General features: G+C 56.7%; 3 protein-coding genes across 3 annotated transcripts; 2 read left to right on the top strand and 1 right to left on the bottom strand.

The window, feature by feature from the left end:
- Positions 1-449: 449 nt before the first annotated feature.
- FBXL12 (F-box and leucine rich repeat protein 12) lies at positions 450-5,047 on the bottom strand. Its single transcript, XM_062631076.1, is given in 9 exon segments — positions 450-618; positions 620-715; positions 717-885; positions 888-963; positions 965-988; positions 990-1,112; positions 4,640-4,712; positions 4,777-4,924; positions 5,023-5,047. Coding segments are annotated over 9 exon segments (903 nt in total).
- On the top strand, positions 4,846-6,328 carry UBL5 (ubiquitin like 5). The gene is made up of 5 exons (XM_062631066.1): positions 4,846-4,939; positions 5,040-5,101; positions 5,782-5,865; positions 5,994-6,031; positions 6,134-6,328. The coding sequence occupies exons 2-5, from the start codon at positions 5,046-5,048 to the stop codon at positions 6,175-6,177; spliced, it is 222 nt and encodes a 73-aa protein (XP_062487050.1). The 5' UTR covers positions 4,846-4,939; positions 5,040-5,045; the 3' UTR covers positions 6,178-6,328.
- Positions 6,329-6,604: 276 nt separating this feature from the next.
- On the top strand, positions 6,605-15,425 carry PIN1 (peptidylprolyl cis/trans isomerase, NIMA-interacting 1). The gene is made up of 4 exons (XM_062631067.1): positions 6,605-6,702; positions 8,120-8,356; positions 12,589-12,699; positions 15,173-15,425. Exons 1-4 carry the CDS (start codon positions 6,645-6,647, stop codon positions 15,280-15,282), a joined length of 516 nt encoding a protein of 171 aa, XP_062487051.1. The 5' UTR covers positions 6,605-6,644; the 3' UTR covers positions 15,283-15,425.
- Positions 15,426-16,912: the final 1,487 nt, after the last annotated feature.

The following is a 16,912-nucleotide window of genomic DNA, read 5'->3' as shown; positions in this document are numbered from 1 at the left end:
GACATCCTGGATTGGGAAGCACGCCTTGCCCAGGCTTCTCCAAGCAGAAGCGTGTGGCTGGGGTATCCCCCTCTTCCCCAGCAGAGGCTGGAGTGTGCATGTGGGCTGCTGGAGCTGGATGTTGACTGGAAGTTTGGGATCTGGGCTCCTGGATCTCTTTTATTCCAGTGGCTCTTCCAGTTCTGTGCTCCTTGAGCTGCTGCCTGGTGCTCGGTGGGGAGGGAAGAGGAGCAGAGGGAACCTCAGCTCGTCTCTGGTCACCTCCTCAGCGGCGTTCCCAAGAGACGGCTGCTCCCTGGCTTCCCTATTCCCCTGCTCCATAGAAAACAGAGTTGGGGTGGTGGTGGGGATCCCTGCAAACCCAACTTCCTACCAAGCCCCTTTATGGGATGCACTCGCTATCGTGTGGCCACTCTGGCCCTAAAACAGGCTTGGCAGCCCCAGCTGCTTCAGGCTGGGGGTTGAGGCGAATGGGAGCAGCTGCAATGGGATAAATTCAGCCGGATTTGATCCAGGACTCCCGTTGTGACGCGAGCCCAAGGCAACCACAGCCCCGGCAGACACCTTCACCCCAGCTCAAGGCAAAGCATCTCCAGGTGCTGCAGGCTCTTTAAAGCCGCTCACGGGGCAAGCAACGACCTCGAGCTCCCGCAGCCGCTTCAAGTGGTACCCAAGGGAGCCCGTGGCGGCATCGCCGGCGCCGCAGCCCCGCAGCCAGGCAGGGAGCAGCGCGCTGCAGGTCGGGCTCCGTCAGGCGATAGGAGCCCCGCAGGCTCAGCATCTCCAGGCGGTGCCGGGAGCAGGCAGCCACCAAGTGCCGGTCGCTGAAGGCCGGGACGTGGTGGACCAGGAGGTGGCGAAGAGGCCGCGGGGAGGAGGCGGGCGGGTGGAAGCGGGGATGCTCTCGTAGGGGACCCGGCGCACGTCGGTCTCGGCCAGGCTCAGGCGTTGGAGCCGGGGGGGGGCAGCGCTGGCCCAGGGCCGCCAAGCAGCGCCGGGGACAGGAGGGGAGGCCGGGAGGGGGAGAGGAGGGAGCCCCGGGCCCGCAGCGTGCACAGCCCCGCGGGGAGGTGCCGGAGAAGGAGCTGCCACAGGGCCCTGGAGCTGAGGTGCTTGGGGAGGGGGGCAATGGGGTCAACAATGGGGTCATCCCCCCATGGGGGGGTCATCCCCCCCCATCAGCTCCTGGGGGAACAGCTCCTGCCTGCAATGGGGTCATCAACAGGACAGGGGCTGGGCTCAGAGAGTGGGGAATGGGGGAACCATGTCTGCAATGGGGTCATCCCCCCCATCAGCTCCTGTCTGCAATGGGGTCATCCCCCCCATCACCTCCTGTCTGCAATGGGGTGATCGCCCCCATCAGCTCCTGTCTGCAATGGGGTCATCCCCCCATCAGCTCCTGTCTGCAATGGGGTCATCCCCCCCATCAGCTCCTGTCTGCAATGGGGTCATCCCCTCCCATCAGCTCCTGCCTGCAATGGGGCCATCCCCCCCTCAACCCCCCGCCTGCAATGGGGTGATCCCCCCCCATCAGCTCCTGTCTGCAATGGGGTGATCCCCCCCATCAGCTTCTGTCTGCAATGGGGTCACCCCCCCCATCAGCTCCTGCCTGCAATGGGGTGATCCCCCCCATCAGCTCCTGCCTGCAATGGGGTGATCCCCCCCTCAATCCCCTGCCTGCAATGGGGTGATCCCGTCTCAGCCCTGTTGCCTTCACAAGCCGTGGCGACCTGGTTCAGGAACGGCACGGTGACCAACCCCAGGCCACTCGGGCCATCAGCTCACAGCCACCAATGCGGTGGATGGCAAATGGCATTTATTGGTATGTAACACAGCATTATATACCCTGGGTTTGTGACGTCACTTCCGTCTGCCTACATCACAAACTAAATGCTATTGGCTATCAAGAGAGGGGCCCCATCTTTCCCTACAGCGCGATATCTTCCGGCCACCAGACCCTAACTACCTACATTTCCCCTCTCCCTATGCATCACTAAATTGGCTAAATATAACAACATTTAAAATACATGTATCGTAATCTTGGATAACATGCTAAATGTATCTTAATCTGTGTTTTACAACATTCCTTAAAACACACACCATATACTTGAATAAAAAATATAAGGCATGTTAAGCAAGAGATAACGAAGATGTAACAGAGAATAACAGGGTATAACTGGAGATGGGTAAAAATTCTAAGCAAGAGCACTCTTAAAGCAATTGTTGGCGTTCTATCAGCATGATGTTAACTTTTCCTAGACGGCTTTTGACAAACGACACCAGCTTATTCAATATAGAGGGTCCAAACATCAACGCTATCATGATTGTTATAATTGGCCCTATCAGGGTAGATATTAGGGTGGCAAGCCATGGGGAATGGTTAAACCATGATGCAAACCAATTTTGTTGCGCCTCTCGTTCCCGTTTTTCTAGTCCTTCTCGTAGTTTGGCCATAGCATCCCTCACTATTCCAGTGTGGTCGGCATATAGACAACATTCTTCCCTCAGCGCGACGCATCCTCCTCCTCGTTGTAAGAACGCTAGGTCTAACCCTCTTTGATTTTGTAGCACTACTTCAGCTAGTGATCTAAGTGAACTTTCTAATGCACTGATTGATTGTTCAACTCTAGCCAGGTCCTCGTCCATTGCCATTCTCAGGGCGCTAAGTTCTTTATTTTGATGCACTAAGGATGCTACTCCTGTACCTATTCCTGCACATCCTACGCTCATTAGAGTGGCTATTGTTGGTGCTGTAAAGGGTTCCCGTTTTGACAGATGGTGTTCCGGGGTCATTTGTGAATCATAGACAAAATTTTCAGCATGGTAGAAGATTTTAGGGACTATAGTTACTTGGACACAATATTCTGAGGAGTCATTAAATTTGTCTAACAACAAACAAGGTGTAACTCCCATAACGGAACAAACTCACTTGGCATTGCTGGCCGGTATTAGCCACCGTGCAGGGGTTTTAGGTTGTGTGACATTAGTACTCAGTTGTTTTTTATGTTTTGGGATTTTACCTATGCACACGCCGCTTCCCACCACATGTGCTAATGTAATCCCTTGTTTGTCTGTGTTCCAACCACACTGGGCTGGATTCATACCATTTGCTCGTCTGGGTGCGTCGCTTACTCCTATAGCCTCGTAAAAGGGGGGGTTTATCCCGTAGCACAACCAACAATGCTCTGTGAGATTTGGGTGAGTTTTGTTCAGTAGTTGATAGCTAGCTTGCATCATTTTCCAAAGAGAATTTTGATCGAAAATTTTGGTGGTGTGTGCAATAACTTCAGTACTACTTCCAATACTGTGTGGTAATGGTGTAGGTGTCGTTGGGTTGGGCATCATTGGGACAGGTACTTCTGGGTGAAGAACCGGATTAGATCCTACGGGTTTAGGATCTCGTGGGATTGGTTCCTTCTTTATTAAAATGAGGCCCCCTGTATCGGTTCCTGATTCCTTATATCGTACCCCCCAAGTTTTCCCTATTATCCACCCATGGTCGAAAGGGTTTGTTACATTAATCATAAGATGCTGACAGCTCCCCAGGTCGATTCTCCCACGGGGAGCTAATACTATTCCTTCATTCCAACTTTGTTCCGGAGGGGTACATCCATAAGGCCCCCCATTGTACCCTTAAAAACCTGTCTGGAGTTTCAGGGACCCAATTTGAAGCTATTGTCTCGCATCCCCCGTAGGCACAATAATATTCCCCGGGGTAATTGCAATATCCTTTTCCTGGATTCGAGCTCGGGCAGAAATAATACCCTATATGATCTAAACACGGGTCTCTAGGCACTAGTTGACAGAGGCTAGCTGTAAAGGTGGGCCCTCCTGTTGTGACTAGGCTTTGGATAACTTTTTGGTCTTCCTACCTAGACAAGGTCCACTTAAAAGGCTGATGGGGGTGGTATTCTGATACTGCTTGTCCTATAGCGACAAGCTGTAAAATGAGGATCACAAAAAGACATCGTAGCCTCCGTGTATGGGGGTTATGTGGCTGTTGTGCAGAGTCTGTCGGTGCGGAACTAGGTGTGGGCAGGATGTCTGTTGACTTGTCATCTTCTCTTGTTACTGGGGCGTATGGGTTACGAGGACATCCGATAATCCGATTCTGTGGATGAAAACTCACAGTTTTGTTAGTTCTGTTTCTGGAGGTCTGGTTTGAGGGACTTAAGTGGACACCACTGAACTTTTCCATCTTTTTTAACCGCGGCACGGCCCCTGTCTGCAATGGGGTGATTCCCCCCTCAATCCCCTGCCTGCAATGGGGAAATCCTGTCTCAGCCCCTGTCTGCAATGGGGTGATCCTGTCTCAGCCCCTGTCTGCAATGGGGTGATCCCCCCCTCAATCCCCTGCCCGCAATGGGGTGATCCCCCCCTCAATCCCCTGCCCGCAATGGGGTGATCCCCCCCTCAATCCCCTGCCCGCAATGGGGTGATCCCCCCCTCAATCCCCTGCCTGCAATGGGGTGATCCCCACCTCAATCTCCCGCCTGCAATGGGGTGATCCCCCCCTCAACCCCCTGCCTGCAGTGGGGTGATCTCCCACCTGCAATGGGGTGATCCCCCCCTCAATCCCCTGCCCGCAATGGGGTGATCCCCCCCTCAATCCCCTGCCCACACTGGGGTGCTCCCGTACCCGGCGCTGGCTCAGATCCACGTGTCTCCACACCGTCCGGTCCAACGCGAGCCGCCGCCACCGGCGGCAGACCCTGCGGGGAAGCGATCAGGGCCGGGCCCGAAAGCAGCCGGTACCGGTACAAGGGGGGGCCCTACCCGGCCGCTCTCAGCCGGTCCCACGGCGGCAGCAGCACCGAATCGGGCAGCACCGAGCCCCCCCTGCTGCCGCCGCCGCCGCCATCTTGCCCGGTCCCCCAACACTTCCTCTTCCGGTTTGCTCCCCGGCTAACTTCCGCTTCCGGCGCTGTGGCGGAGCTCGGTGAGTACCGGGGTGGGGGGCTCCGGGCCCTTCCGTGTTTAACCCCGTTACCCCCCCCCCCAGCCGGTGTCCTCCCCGTTAACCCGGCCTCGTCCTCCAGGCAACCATGATCGAAGTCGTCTGCAACGACCGCTTGGGCAAGAAAGTGCGGGTGAAATGCAAGTATCCGCCGAGAACCGGGAGCGGGGGGGCTGAGGGGGGAGGGGGCTTTTCCCGGTTCCTTCCCCCCCTTTTCCCCGTTCTTCCCCCCCCCCTTTTCCCGGTTCCTTCCCCCCCCTTTTCCCGATTCCTTCCCCCCCTTTTCCCCGTTCTTCCCCCCCCCCTTTTCCCGGTTCCTTCCCGCCCCTTTTCCCGGTTCCTCCCCCCCCCCTTTTCCTGGTTCTCCCCCCCTTTTCCCGGTTCCTTCCCCCCCTTTTCCCGATTCCTTCCCCCCCCCTTTTCCAGTTCCTTCCCCCCCCCCCCCCCCCCCCTTTTCCTGGTTCCCCCCCCCTTTTCCCCGTCCTTCCCGCCCCTTTTCCCGGTTCCTTCCCGCCCCTTTTCCCGGTTCCTCCCCCCCCCCCTTTTCCTGGTTCCCCCCCCCTTTTCCCGGTTCCTTCCCCCCCTTTTCCAGTTCCTTCCCCCCTCCCCCCTTTTCCTGATTCCTTCCCCCCCTTTTCCCGGTTTCTCCCCCTCCTTTTCCTGGTTCCTCCCCCCCTTTTCCCGGTTCCTTTCCCCGCTTTTCCCGGTTCTTCTGCCTCCTTTTCCTCCCCCCCCCCCCCTTCCCTTTCTCTCCCCCCCTAGTCCGGGTTCTTCCCCCCCTTTCCCCAGTTCCTTCCTCCTCTTTTCCTTAACGCCCCCATTAGCACCGAGGACTCGATCCGGGACCTGAAGAAGCTGATCGCGGCGCAGACCGGCACCCGCTGGGATAAGATCGTGCTCAAGAAGTGGTGAGTGGCAGCGGGCTGGAAGCAGTCGAGGCCTGCATCGTGTCCCCCGTCCCCCCCCCCGGGGGGCTCTCCCCTTCCCCATGCTGGGGCGGTGGAGCCGGTACCAGCCCCGCTTTCCGTCCCCGCAGGTACACCATCTTCAAGGATCACGTCACGCTGGGCGACTGTATCCTGCTGCGGGCGGGTGTTTCACCCTATTAATGGGTGGATGGGGGGGGGGTGTTCACTGCATCCTTCCCCATCTCTTCTCCTTAACCCCATCCTCCAGATGAGATCCATGATGGCATGAACCTGGAGCTCTACTACCAGTAGCGGCTGCCGTTCCTTCCCGGTGCTCCCCTCTCCGTGGGGACCCCCCCATCCCAAACCCCGTTGTCCCTCCCCGGGCCGTGTTGAGGCTCTGAACCTGCTGCAGCTGCCCTGGAGCGTTTAAGTGGTTTCTAATAAATGTGTTTCTCGGGTCTCTGGTTCTTGCGTGGCTCGGGGGGGGCGGCACCGGGAGCCGCTGAACCGGGGATGGTGGGGGGCGGAGACCGACGTTTTGCTGCTTCGCTTCGCTCTCTGACATCTTTTGCCCACCCGCGGCCACCGTCCGCTCCACTGTCCAGCCCCCCCCCCCCGAGCACCAGACGGACAGGCTCTTCCACCAATGGCAGCGCGGGAAGCTTGGGCGCGGCCTTCCCTTTGGCCAATGGGAGCAGGGAACGGGACAGTTGTCCCACCCACCCTCCTCCTTCTTCCTTCCCCACCACGGGTGCGGGAGGCGCAGCCGAGGGAAGATGGCGGAGGAGGAGAAGCTGCCCGCGGGCTGGGAGAAGCGCATGAGCCGCAGCTCCGGTACGGCCAACGGCGGGGCTCGGGGTAGGGGGGGCAGCGGCAGCCCGGCCTGGGCCTCACCGGGAGGGTCGCGTGGGCGGTGGGGCCCGGTTTAGGCCTCACCGGGGGTCGCGGGCCGGGTAGGCCCGGCCTAGGCCTCGCCGTGGTGTGCGGGGCTCCGGGGCCTCGGTGCTGCGTGGGGCCGGGCCGGGGTTGCTCCGCCACCGGTGGGACCGGGAGAAGGCGCTCTCTGAAGGCCTAAGGAGGAGGCTTTGCTCCCGGTGCGGCTGCGGAGGATTGGGGCCGGCGCCGTTATGGGCGAGAGGCGCCCGGTTCCAGAGCCCGGTTCTGGGGTGGGTTGGGGGTGTTAAAGGGGGCCTGGGGGACCCTTTGCTTCGGTGGGAGCATCCGGAGGCTGTTGCTTGGGGTTGCAAGGGGGAATTGGGGCCCTGTGGGCTTGGGTCTGCTTCAATGGAGAGCTCTGGGGGTGAGCGGTGCAATGGAAGCAAAGGGGGGAGGCTTTGCCCTTCCCGGTACGGGCACGGTGCTGCCGTGGTTGCCGATGGGAAAGGCTGGAGCCTCCGGTGAGCGATGGGAACGGAGCGTGGGGAATAGCGGAGGTGTGGAGGCCTCCCCCTGCATCGGGGGGCTGAGCTCGTGGAGGGGGGATGCGGCCGAGTACACACAGAATGCACCCTGCCGGGGCCTCGGGGGCTAAAGAGCTGCTTGGGGGGGGCGGAGAAAGCTGCTTCTGGGGGTTAAAACCTGGTGTGGAGGCTTGAGGAAGCCGAGTGGGGGGGCAGAAACTGGTTCTAGGAGCAGGGAAAGCTGCTTCGGGGGGTTAGAAGCTGATTCTTGGGGCAGAGAAAGCTGCTTCTGGGGGTTAAAACCTGGTGTGGAGGCTTGAGGAAGCGGAGTTTGGGGGCAGAAGTTGGTTCTGAGGGTAGGGAAAGCTGTTTCGGGGGGCCAAAAGCTGGTTCTTGAGGCCAAGAAAGCTGCTTCTGCGGGTTAGAAGCTGCTTCTTGGGGTCAGAATCTGCCTCTTGGGGGGCCAGAAGCTGCTTCTTGGAGCAGAGAAAGCTGTTTTGGGGGTTAGAAGCTGATTCTTGAGGCAGAGAAAACTGCATCTTGGGGGTCCGAAGCTGCCTCCTGGGGGTCAGAGAGAGCACCTTCTGGGGGTCAGAAGCTGCCTCTTGGGGGTCAGAAGCAGCTTCTTGGGGCCAGAAGCTGCTTCCTGGAGCAGATAAAGCTGTTTTGGGGGTCCCGGAGCTGCCTCTCGGGGGTCCCGGAGCTGCCTCTCGGGGGTCCCGGAGCTGCCTCTCGGGGGTCCCGAAGCTGCCTCTTGGGGGTCCCGAAGCTGCCTGTGGGGCTCAGCAGCTTCGTGCAGATCTCCCCCCCCTGAACTCAGCCCCTCTCCCCCTCTCTCTGTGTGTCCCCAGGCCGGGTCTATTACTTCAACCACATCACCAACGCCAGCCAGTGGGAGCGGCCCAGCGGCGGCGGCGGCAGCGGCAGCGGCGGCCCCGGTAGCGGCGGCGGTAGGAACGGGCCCGGTGAGCCCAGCAAGGTGCGGTGCTCCCACCTGCTGGTGAAGCACAACCAGTCCCGGCGCCCGTCCTCCTGGCGGCAGGACAAGATCACGAGGACCAAAGACGAGGCCCTGGGGCTGATCAATGGCAAGTACAAGGCTGGGGAGGGGGGGGGGGGTGGCGAGCAGCAACTCTGCTCTCCAACAGGGGAGTGGGGCGGGGAAGGGGGTTGCAGGCTCCGGTTGCCCCCTTCAGGATGCTTTCAGCCAGATGCTGAGCTCTTTAGGCTGAGGAAGTTGGGGCTGTGCAGCCTGGAGAAGAGAAGGCTGCACAGAGACCTCAGAGCAGCTTCCAGTGTCTGAAGGGGGCCATAGGGATGCTGGAGAGGGACTCTTCATTAGGGACTGCAGTGACAGGACAAGGGGTAACGGGTTCAAAGTGAAACAGGGGGAGTTTAGATTGGATCTAAGGAGGAAATTCTTTCCTGTGAGGGTGGTGAGGCACTGGAATGGGTTGCCCAGAGAAGCTGTGACTGCTCCATCCCTGGTGGTGCTCAAGGCCAGGTTGGATGAAGCCTCGGGTGCCATGGTTTAGTGTGAAGTGTCCCTGCCCATGGCAGGGGGTTGGAACTGGATGATCTTAAGGTCCTTTCCAACCCACACTGTTCTAGGATCTCCTTTGCTGGGCGATGCAATGGCTTAAAGGCAGGTCCCAGCCCGTGTGTCTTCCCCTTTGTGGTGCATTTGGGGGGGGGGGGGAATGGATGTTATGGCTGAGGTTGGTTTGTATTTTTCTTGTGTTGTAAGCATGTATTTTTTTTTTTTCCATTAAAAAAAAAATAAACTGATTTCAAGCACAACCCAGATGTTCTTTAAACATTTCTTCTTTTGGTTTGATGTCACTGGACTCCTCAGGAGCAAGTTAGAGTCGTATAAGTGCCATTGGAGCTCTGCTTGAAAGAGCAGTGTAAATGACCCAATCTGCCTGGGTTTCCCCCCAATACTCTGGCTTAGGAGCTGGCTTAAGGTGCCTTTTGCAGGAGGTGCTGTTCATTTTTTGCAGGGGGATTGTGGCCTTGTGAGTTGATGTTGTGTTTTCTCAGTGGCGAGGTTTTGATCTTAAGGAAGTGAATTCCAAGCCCAGCTTTTCCCTTTTAGGATGAGGGATTTGGGACTGAATTAAACCTTCACCTTAACCCCCCAAGTGATGAATTGGTGATGCTCTGACTGTGCTTGCTAATGGGTCTTTCCTGGCAGCAAGGTAGGGGCATGCAGATAGATCCCACAGGCTGAGCCTGGCTTATCTCTCATGGCCCACAGGCTGGGCCTGGCTTATCTCTGGTGGCTTCAGCAGCAAGGGGAGAGGATAAGGAGGACGTTGTGGCTCTTGCCTCAGTCCTAAGCACCCCCAAAGGCAAGGACTTGCTTCGGTGCAAGCTTTGGGAGGGCAGGTTCTGTGCTGCATCACTCGAGGTGGTGACCAGTAGGTGGTATCCACTGCCCACCTTTGGGAAGGGAAGGGAAATTCCCTGCCAGAGAGGGTGCTTAGGGAATTGGGAACTTAGGGGATTGCTTCCTTCAGGTGAGGGTGGCTCAGAAAGGGTGAGCAGAGGTGACAAAGCTTCATGGGAAGATCTGGGCCAAAGGCAAGAGGAAAGCATCGAAATCTTGAAGCGGAGCTGCCAATTCTGTCTTTTCTCTCTCTTTTTTTCCTTTTTTTTCCTCCTAGAATGGGAATACCAGTGTCAAATCCCCCCAGACCCACCCCCTAACCACCTACCCCTTGTTTCTTGCCTGAGTGTCGTTAAAGCACTGAATTAAGTGGCATTTCTTGCTGATGGAGTGCATCCCGAGCATCCTCCTCCTTCCCAACCTGCTTTGCCACGCCGAGCCAGGCAGGCTTTTGGTCCCTGGTAATGTAGGTCAGTGCTGTTTCTACTCTTAGGCCTCCTTTGCACTTCACTTTGAATTAATCTTCCCCGAGCACGGGTTCATGGTGAGGTGCAAGGTTCCAGATGAACTCTTGGCTCTGCCTTTGCTGTGGCATTCAATCCGTGGAGGATGCTGCAGCCATCCTGCTGCTTCTGGAGCCGTCCATAACCCGTGTGCATGTTGTCCTCCTCCTGATGGAGCCCTCTTTTAGGGGAAAAGAGGCCTTTTCTTGTAGGGAAAAGGCTCATTCATCCCACTTCCCAGAGCCGGTTTGGGTTGGAACAACTTCAGCTTTACAGAAGCTTTGGGCTTTATCCATGGAGTTGCCAGGCAGCTTTTGCTCTCGGGCTGCTCCCTGGCAGCCCAAGGAAGTAAATGAAGGAAGGAAATGCTATTTCAGTTGAGTGCTGAAACCCTCTTTACCCCTTGGATCCTGCTGCTGGGATAAGGGGCAGGCAGGTTTGGATGCAAATGTGAACCCTCTGCTCCTTCATTTGGGTGCTTCCTTCCTTTTGCATAGGCATCACCTCTTAGAACTGTGATTCCTGACACTTCTGGGTGCAATGTGTGACAGGTACTTGCTGGGGACTGGCAGCTACAGGCAATTAAATGCATATTTATGGGGGTACAAATGTATTTTTAGGAGAAACTCCCTTTTGCCAGCAAGTGGTTGGCCTCGAGCTGCTTCGTTTCATAGGAGGAACCTCCATCCTGTCCTTAAGGAATATTTTCCTGCCTACCCCCAGCTCTCATAGGTGCTTCTTTGGCTGTCTAAAGTGCTTCTTTGGCTGTCTAAAGTGCTTCTTTGGGTGTCTAAAGTGCTTCTTTGGGTGTCTAAAAGTCTATAGCATTCAAAGGAGCTGGCAAAGACTCATTTCTTCATCCTTTTGCCTTCCTTTTGGGGAGAGCATCCCTCCCAGATAATAAAGCCTCCCTCTGGGATTACATCCATGGCCCTTTTCCAGGTAGGGATCTTGCACTGCTTGCAGCTAAGGTAAAATTGGGTTGAGAATAGCTAGTTGAAGGGGGTCTTTACAGGTTGATCTAGCAAAGTGCAGGCTTCTTTATACATGCAGGCCACTGGGCTTACAGGGGAGTGAGCTGCAGGAGGCACCTGGGATGGCAGGACCAGGAGATTCAATAGCTTGGAGAGGGGGAAAGCTGCTTCTCTCTGGCTTTTGCTGTTGCAGAGCATCAGTTGCTTCTCTTGGAAGGTCTCAGATGCAACCCCATGAGGCTTTGCTGGCTCTTCCTAAAGCAGGGAAAGAGGGATCTAAAGGGGGGGGGGGGGCTTCATTTTTGGCCACTTTAAGGTTTAGATTTGGGTTTTGAATTGGGATTTATGCTCCTTTTCCCCAAGGAGCTGGGGGAGTGCATGCAGCTGCACAGGATTCAGTGTGGGCTCGAGCCTCCACGACTGGGGGTAAGGGATGGAGCAGCGTTCCTTGTGCTGTGCTCCTCTCCAATGTAATTCCCATAATGAGGAACTCCACGAGCACCTTATCAAGCTGTTGGCTGGAAAATGTGGTGCACCCCCAAGGTTTCCTTGTTCTGAGCTAGCCCAGGGGTGGCTCCAGTGGGCCAGATTGGGAGCAGGGAGGCAGGGCTCTGGTGACAGATGGTTCTTCACTGCCCTTTCAAAGAGCTGTCCTGACAGTTCACTCCTTGGGGGTTCTTTGTGCTTGGTCTCCTATGGAGGTGAGCTCTGAAATCCAGAGCTCATCTCTTCCCCAGCCCCATCTGGAATGGAATGGAATGGAATGGAATGGAATGGAATGGAATGGAATGGAATGGAATTGTTAGGGTTGGAAAGGACCTTAAGATCATCCAGTTCCAACCCCCCTGCCATGGGCAGGGACACCTCACACTAAACCATGGCACCCAAGGCTCTGTCTTGAACACCACCAGGGATGGAGCATTCACAACCTCCCTGGGCAACCCATTCCAGTGCCTCTCCACCCCAACAGGAAAGAATTTCCTCCTTATATCCAATCTAAACTTCCCCTGTTTCAGTTTGAACCCGTTACCCCTTGTCCTGTCACTGCAGTCCCTAATGAAGAGTCCCTCTCCAGCATCCCTATGGCCCCCTTCAGACACTGGAAGCTGCTCTGAGGTCTCAGCCTTCTCTTCTCCAGACTGAGCAAATCCCATGCCTCAGGGCCAGCAGCAGGCAGGACCAGCTGCTTGCTTTAATAGGATCTGGGAATGATGCAAAAGAAGGGAATGTGCTTGGAAAGCAAAGGGGAGGCGAGTGCTTTTGGGGGGTTTGGGAATGCTTCGTTGTGGCTCTGCCTTGGTTTAGGAGGTCGGGAAGCTTTGCCCCATGGATTGCCACGATGCTCTGGGCCCTTCTTGCAGTGGGATGGAGAGCTCCAAGGCTGGGTGGGTGGGGGGAGGTTTGGGCTGGTTTTTTTCCTTGAATCCCTGAATGATTCCCTCTTTTCCCAGGCTACATCCAGAAGATAAAATCAGGAGAAGAGGATTTCGAGTCTCTCGCTTCCCAGTTCAGCGACTGCAGCTCGGCCAAAGCAGGAGGAGACCTGGGGGTGTTTGGGAGAGGTAGGAATGGGAATGTCCCGGCGGGATCACAGGCTCCATGCCAGTCTGCTTGGCAGGGGGTGGGTTGAATCCAAGTGGGAAATGGGATTTCTGTGCTAAGGCAGCGTGCCGAGCAGGAGTTGCAGCTGGATGCCTGGAAGTTAAACCTATTAGGAATGCAAGCAGAGGATTATCCTCGGCAGGGAGGCGATGTTGTGCGAGCACCCGTCACCAAAGGGCTTTCCCCCCCCCCCCCCCCGAAAGGGATTCTCCAGCTGCACTCAGTGGAAAGCCACTGCCTAATGAGCCATGAAGAAGGAAGCAGGGACTGAGTTGCTTAGGGATGCTTTGGCATCCTCCTCTTCGATGACACAACAGCTCCCATGCACCAGCACAGGGAGGGAGCAAGAAGCCAAACCTTGGGGCTGCTTGCCCAGTTAAGGGGATGTGCCCAGGTGGGAGGAATCAGCTTTGGGCTGGGGAAGTGCAACAGGGCCTCTCGCTTTGCTTCATCTTCCCCCTGCTCTCTGCGTTTGCACTAGGAGGAAAGGAAAGCCCTGCCAGCATGAGGACAGCTGCAGCGTTCAAAGAACACCCCCAAAAGCTGTTTAGAGCCAGGGTGCCCATGCATGTGTCATGAGAAGAGGGCGAGGAAAGGCTCTTGCCAAAGGAGAGAAGGTGACAGAACTCATAGGGACTTGCAGCAACCCCACAGGAAGAGCCACATCCCTGGAGGTGTTCAAGGTCGGACGGGGCTTGGAGCAAGCTGGGCTAGTGGAAGGTGTCCCTGTCCGTGGCAGGGGGTTGGAACTGGAGGAGCTTTAAGGTCCCTTTAACCCAAACCATTTTAGGATCCCATGGAACTGGGTCTTGGGTGGGTTTCCCCCAGCAAAACCACTCTTTCTCATCACTGTTCCCTTTAGGGTGCCATTCTGCAGCAGTCGCTTCCTCCACCAGATCCCTTCACAGCGGAGTAACCAGTGCTGTGTTATGGCTCTGTATGGAGCAAAGCACCAAGGCCAGGGTGCTGTGTCTGCAGGGTTGGGCTCAGTGGCACCTCAGCTCTTTGTGCTCTTTAGAGATGGACCCAAAGAGGGTTTTTAGTGGTGCTGCTTTAACGCCTGCACCGAAACAGGAACGTTCCAAGAGCTACGTTCCACTAGATGGCATTGGAACCACGTGTGGTGGCCCAAGCCTGGCCCTGGCATTCCATCCCCCTCCCTGCACCCTGCTTCCTTCACTCAAGTGGGCTGCAGATGTAATGGGTTAGCACGTGGAGCACTGGTTCCTGCAGAGGTGAAGTTATTAAACCCTTTCCATTTGTCTTCTTGAAGGCCTTCCTATTAAGTCAGCTCGAGGAGGAGCGTGGCCATGGAGCAGGGAGGCTCCTGCCTCAGCTGAAGTCAAGATTACAGCTCCTAGTGGAAAAGAACCCCCAAAGGCAGGTGCCAGTGACTGATGCTGGCTTTGTAACTGCAGCCTGGCAGCCTCTCCTAAGCACTGCAATAGGAGAAGGGCAATGCTGGGGAGCCACGTGCATCGAGTCAGTTTGGTAACAAACCACTATGGAAGGGGGAAAACACCCTGAAAGGGAGGAATAGAGCATCCTCTGTCTGCCTTGCTAGAGAAAGGGGATGTGGCTGGATGGAGGAAGTAAAACATCCCTTCTGGAGGTGCTGCTGGGATAGATGTGGGGGGCTTGGAAAAGGTTGGGAAGCTTTAGTTCCTAAAGGGGCTGCAAGAAACCTGGAGAGGGGCTTTAGACAAGGGCCTGTAGGGACAGGACAAGGGGGAATGGCTTTAACCTGCCAGAGGGGAGACTGAGATGAGCTCTTAGGCAGAAGCTCTTCCCCGTGAGGATGCTGGGACACTGGGATGGGTTGAACGGAGAAGGTTTGGATGCCCCATCCCTGGCAGTGTTCAAGGACGGGGCTTGGAGCAAGCTGCTCCAGTGGAAGATGTCCCTGCCCATGGCAGGGGGTTGGAATGGGGTGAGCTTGAGGGTCCCTTCCCACCTCAAGCATTCTGGGATTCTCCCCACTGCCCCCTGAATCTGAGCATCTCTGGCTTCCCTGAACCTGCTGAAACTCAGTGACCTGGGAGACAGGAGCCTTAAACCCAGTTCTTATCTAGGTCAGGCTGGTTGGTGTCTCTGTGTGCCTTGTGAGTTATTGAGTGCAGCCAGTAAGGCACACCAGAGCCTTTCCCCCCCTCCTCAACCAGTACCTGGAGGGCACAGGAGACTGGAACCTCCTCTTGTTGCCCGTGAGGCTGCAGCACAGCTCCTGAGCAGCCTTTTGGGTCCGCAGCTCTGAGCATCCCCCCTTTGCTGCAGGGATGCCTGCAGAGCCCCGTGGGTTTGAAGCCTCTTTGGGGAGCAGCCACAAGCAAACACCAGGTTGTTCAGCACTGACTTGGTTCTCTGGGAGCTGGCTCTGTTCTGAGGCTTGCTGCCCTGCTCTTCGCTGAGCTTTGTGGTGTGTGCTCCCTGCAGGTCAGATGCAGAAGCCTTTTGAAGACGCCTCCTTTGCGCTGCGGGCCGGCGAGATGAGCGGCCCCGTGTTCACAGAGTCAGGGATCCACATCATCCTGCGCACGGAGTGAAGTGCCTTGGGCCCGGAGGCAGGCCAAGGGCAAGGGGAAGGGGGGGGGAGCAAAACCCCACCGAGGGCATCACCGCCTCCAACCCTGCGCTCTCTCCCAAAGGAACTTCATCTCCACTTCAACGAATAACCAAGCTCATTTCATATCTCGGTCTCGTCTGTGGCACCGGACACGGTGGGTTTCCCCTGCATGGTTTAGCCAAGGCTGAGAACACCAGCAGAATCAAGACAGCAGCATCTTTCCGAAGCAGAACGTTAAGAGCCAGCGTTCCTGGCGTGCCACAGCTGCTTGAGGTACCCCGTGCCGTGGCTCCCGACGCCGAGGAGGTGTCCGTGCTAACGGCATCCCGCATCCGATGCCGACTCCTGACCGGTGGTGCTGCGACGGAAGGAGCTCCCCATCCAACCCTCTCTCTGCACGTGTGGGCCAGCTCCTTTGAACCCCGAGGATGGGGATTTGCTGGGCAGCCCCACTCGCTTGGGTTTGTACAACTGATTGACTAAAGCCATCTGTAAATTGAGTGCGAGATCTCCCCCCCTGCCCTTAGCATGGGGACACCCGTCCCTCGGTGGTGGTCCCTCCGGCCCATCGCGCCGTGGCACCGGCTCTTCTCCCCTTCTCCTGCCATTGCTTTGACTCTCAAAACTTGAAGCTGCCTTTTGGTTCTGAACGGCAAACGAGAGGCTCAAAGGCCAGTGGTTGCCACGGCAGGAGGCTCCGTAGCCAGCCCGAGCTGAGGAGCGCTCCATCGGCTGCTGCGCGCTTCCCCTTTCGGCGCCGTGGTGTGGATTTGCTGTTGTAGCTTGGAGGCTGTTCTCCTTTCCCCTCGAGCTCCTCTCCATCCACGTGTGGTTTGAACGCTGTGAAGTCGTCCTTTATCCACTTTCCCCATTGCATCGCTTCTGGTTCGCTCCATCAACGCAGAGACATGGAATGAAATCAAATCCCAGCTTCGGTCCAGTGCAAACCAGCTGTATAGTCCCAGTTCTCTTCAGCAGCGAATAAAGCCCTCTCCAATTAACCGTGTGAAGAGCTCTGGTATTGATTATTTCTTCCCCCCTTCGCCTGCAGAGGTCTTGTTGCTTCTATTAGAGCAAGCCAGAACCTCTGCAGTGTGCCCTCGCTTTGCTCTTGCTGTCTGGGGTTGAGGGGGTTTAATCTTACAGCAGGGATGGAAGCTTTAATGTTCTCTATTCCCTTCTGGTTTTGGGCTCTGTTTGCATCCAGCGCTGGGGGGAACAGCACCCAGAGGGATGTGGAGCTGCTGGAGTGAGGCCATGGAGATGCTGCGAGGGCTGGAGCATCCCTGCTCTGGAGCCAGGCTGAGAGAGCTGGGCTGGTCCAGCCTGGAGAAGAGAAGGGTCCTGAAGGGGAGACCTTAGAGCAGCTCCAGTGCCTGAAGGGGCTGCAGGAAAGCTGGAGAGGGGCTTGGGATGAGGGATGGAGGGACAGGATAAGGGGAATGGCTTTAACCTGCCAGAGGGGAGGTGGAGATGGGATCTTAGGCTCTTCCCTGTGAGGGTGGTGAGACACTGGCATGGGTTGAAGGGGGACGCGGTGGCCGCCCCTCTGTCATCTCTGATGCGTGGCATCTGTGATGCCAGAACCTGACTTGGGTGTTTCACCATGG

Source organism: Pezoporus occidentalis, unplaced genomic scaffold, assembly GCF_034315485.1.
Source record: "Pezoporus occidentalis ecotype Australia unplaced genomic scaffold, CSIRO_AGI_Poc_V1 ctg366, whole genome shotgun sequence".
Classification (NCBI taxonomy): Eukaryota; Metazoa; Chordata; class Aves; order Psittaciformes; family Psittacidae; genus Pezoporus; species Pezoporus occidentalis.
Note: the sequence above shows the minus strand (reverse complement) of the source record. Positions and strands in the feature narration are given on the sequence as shown.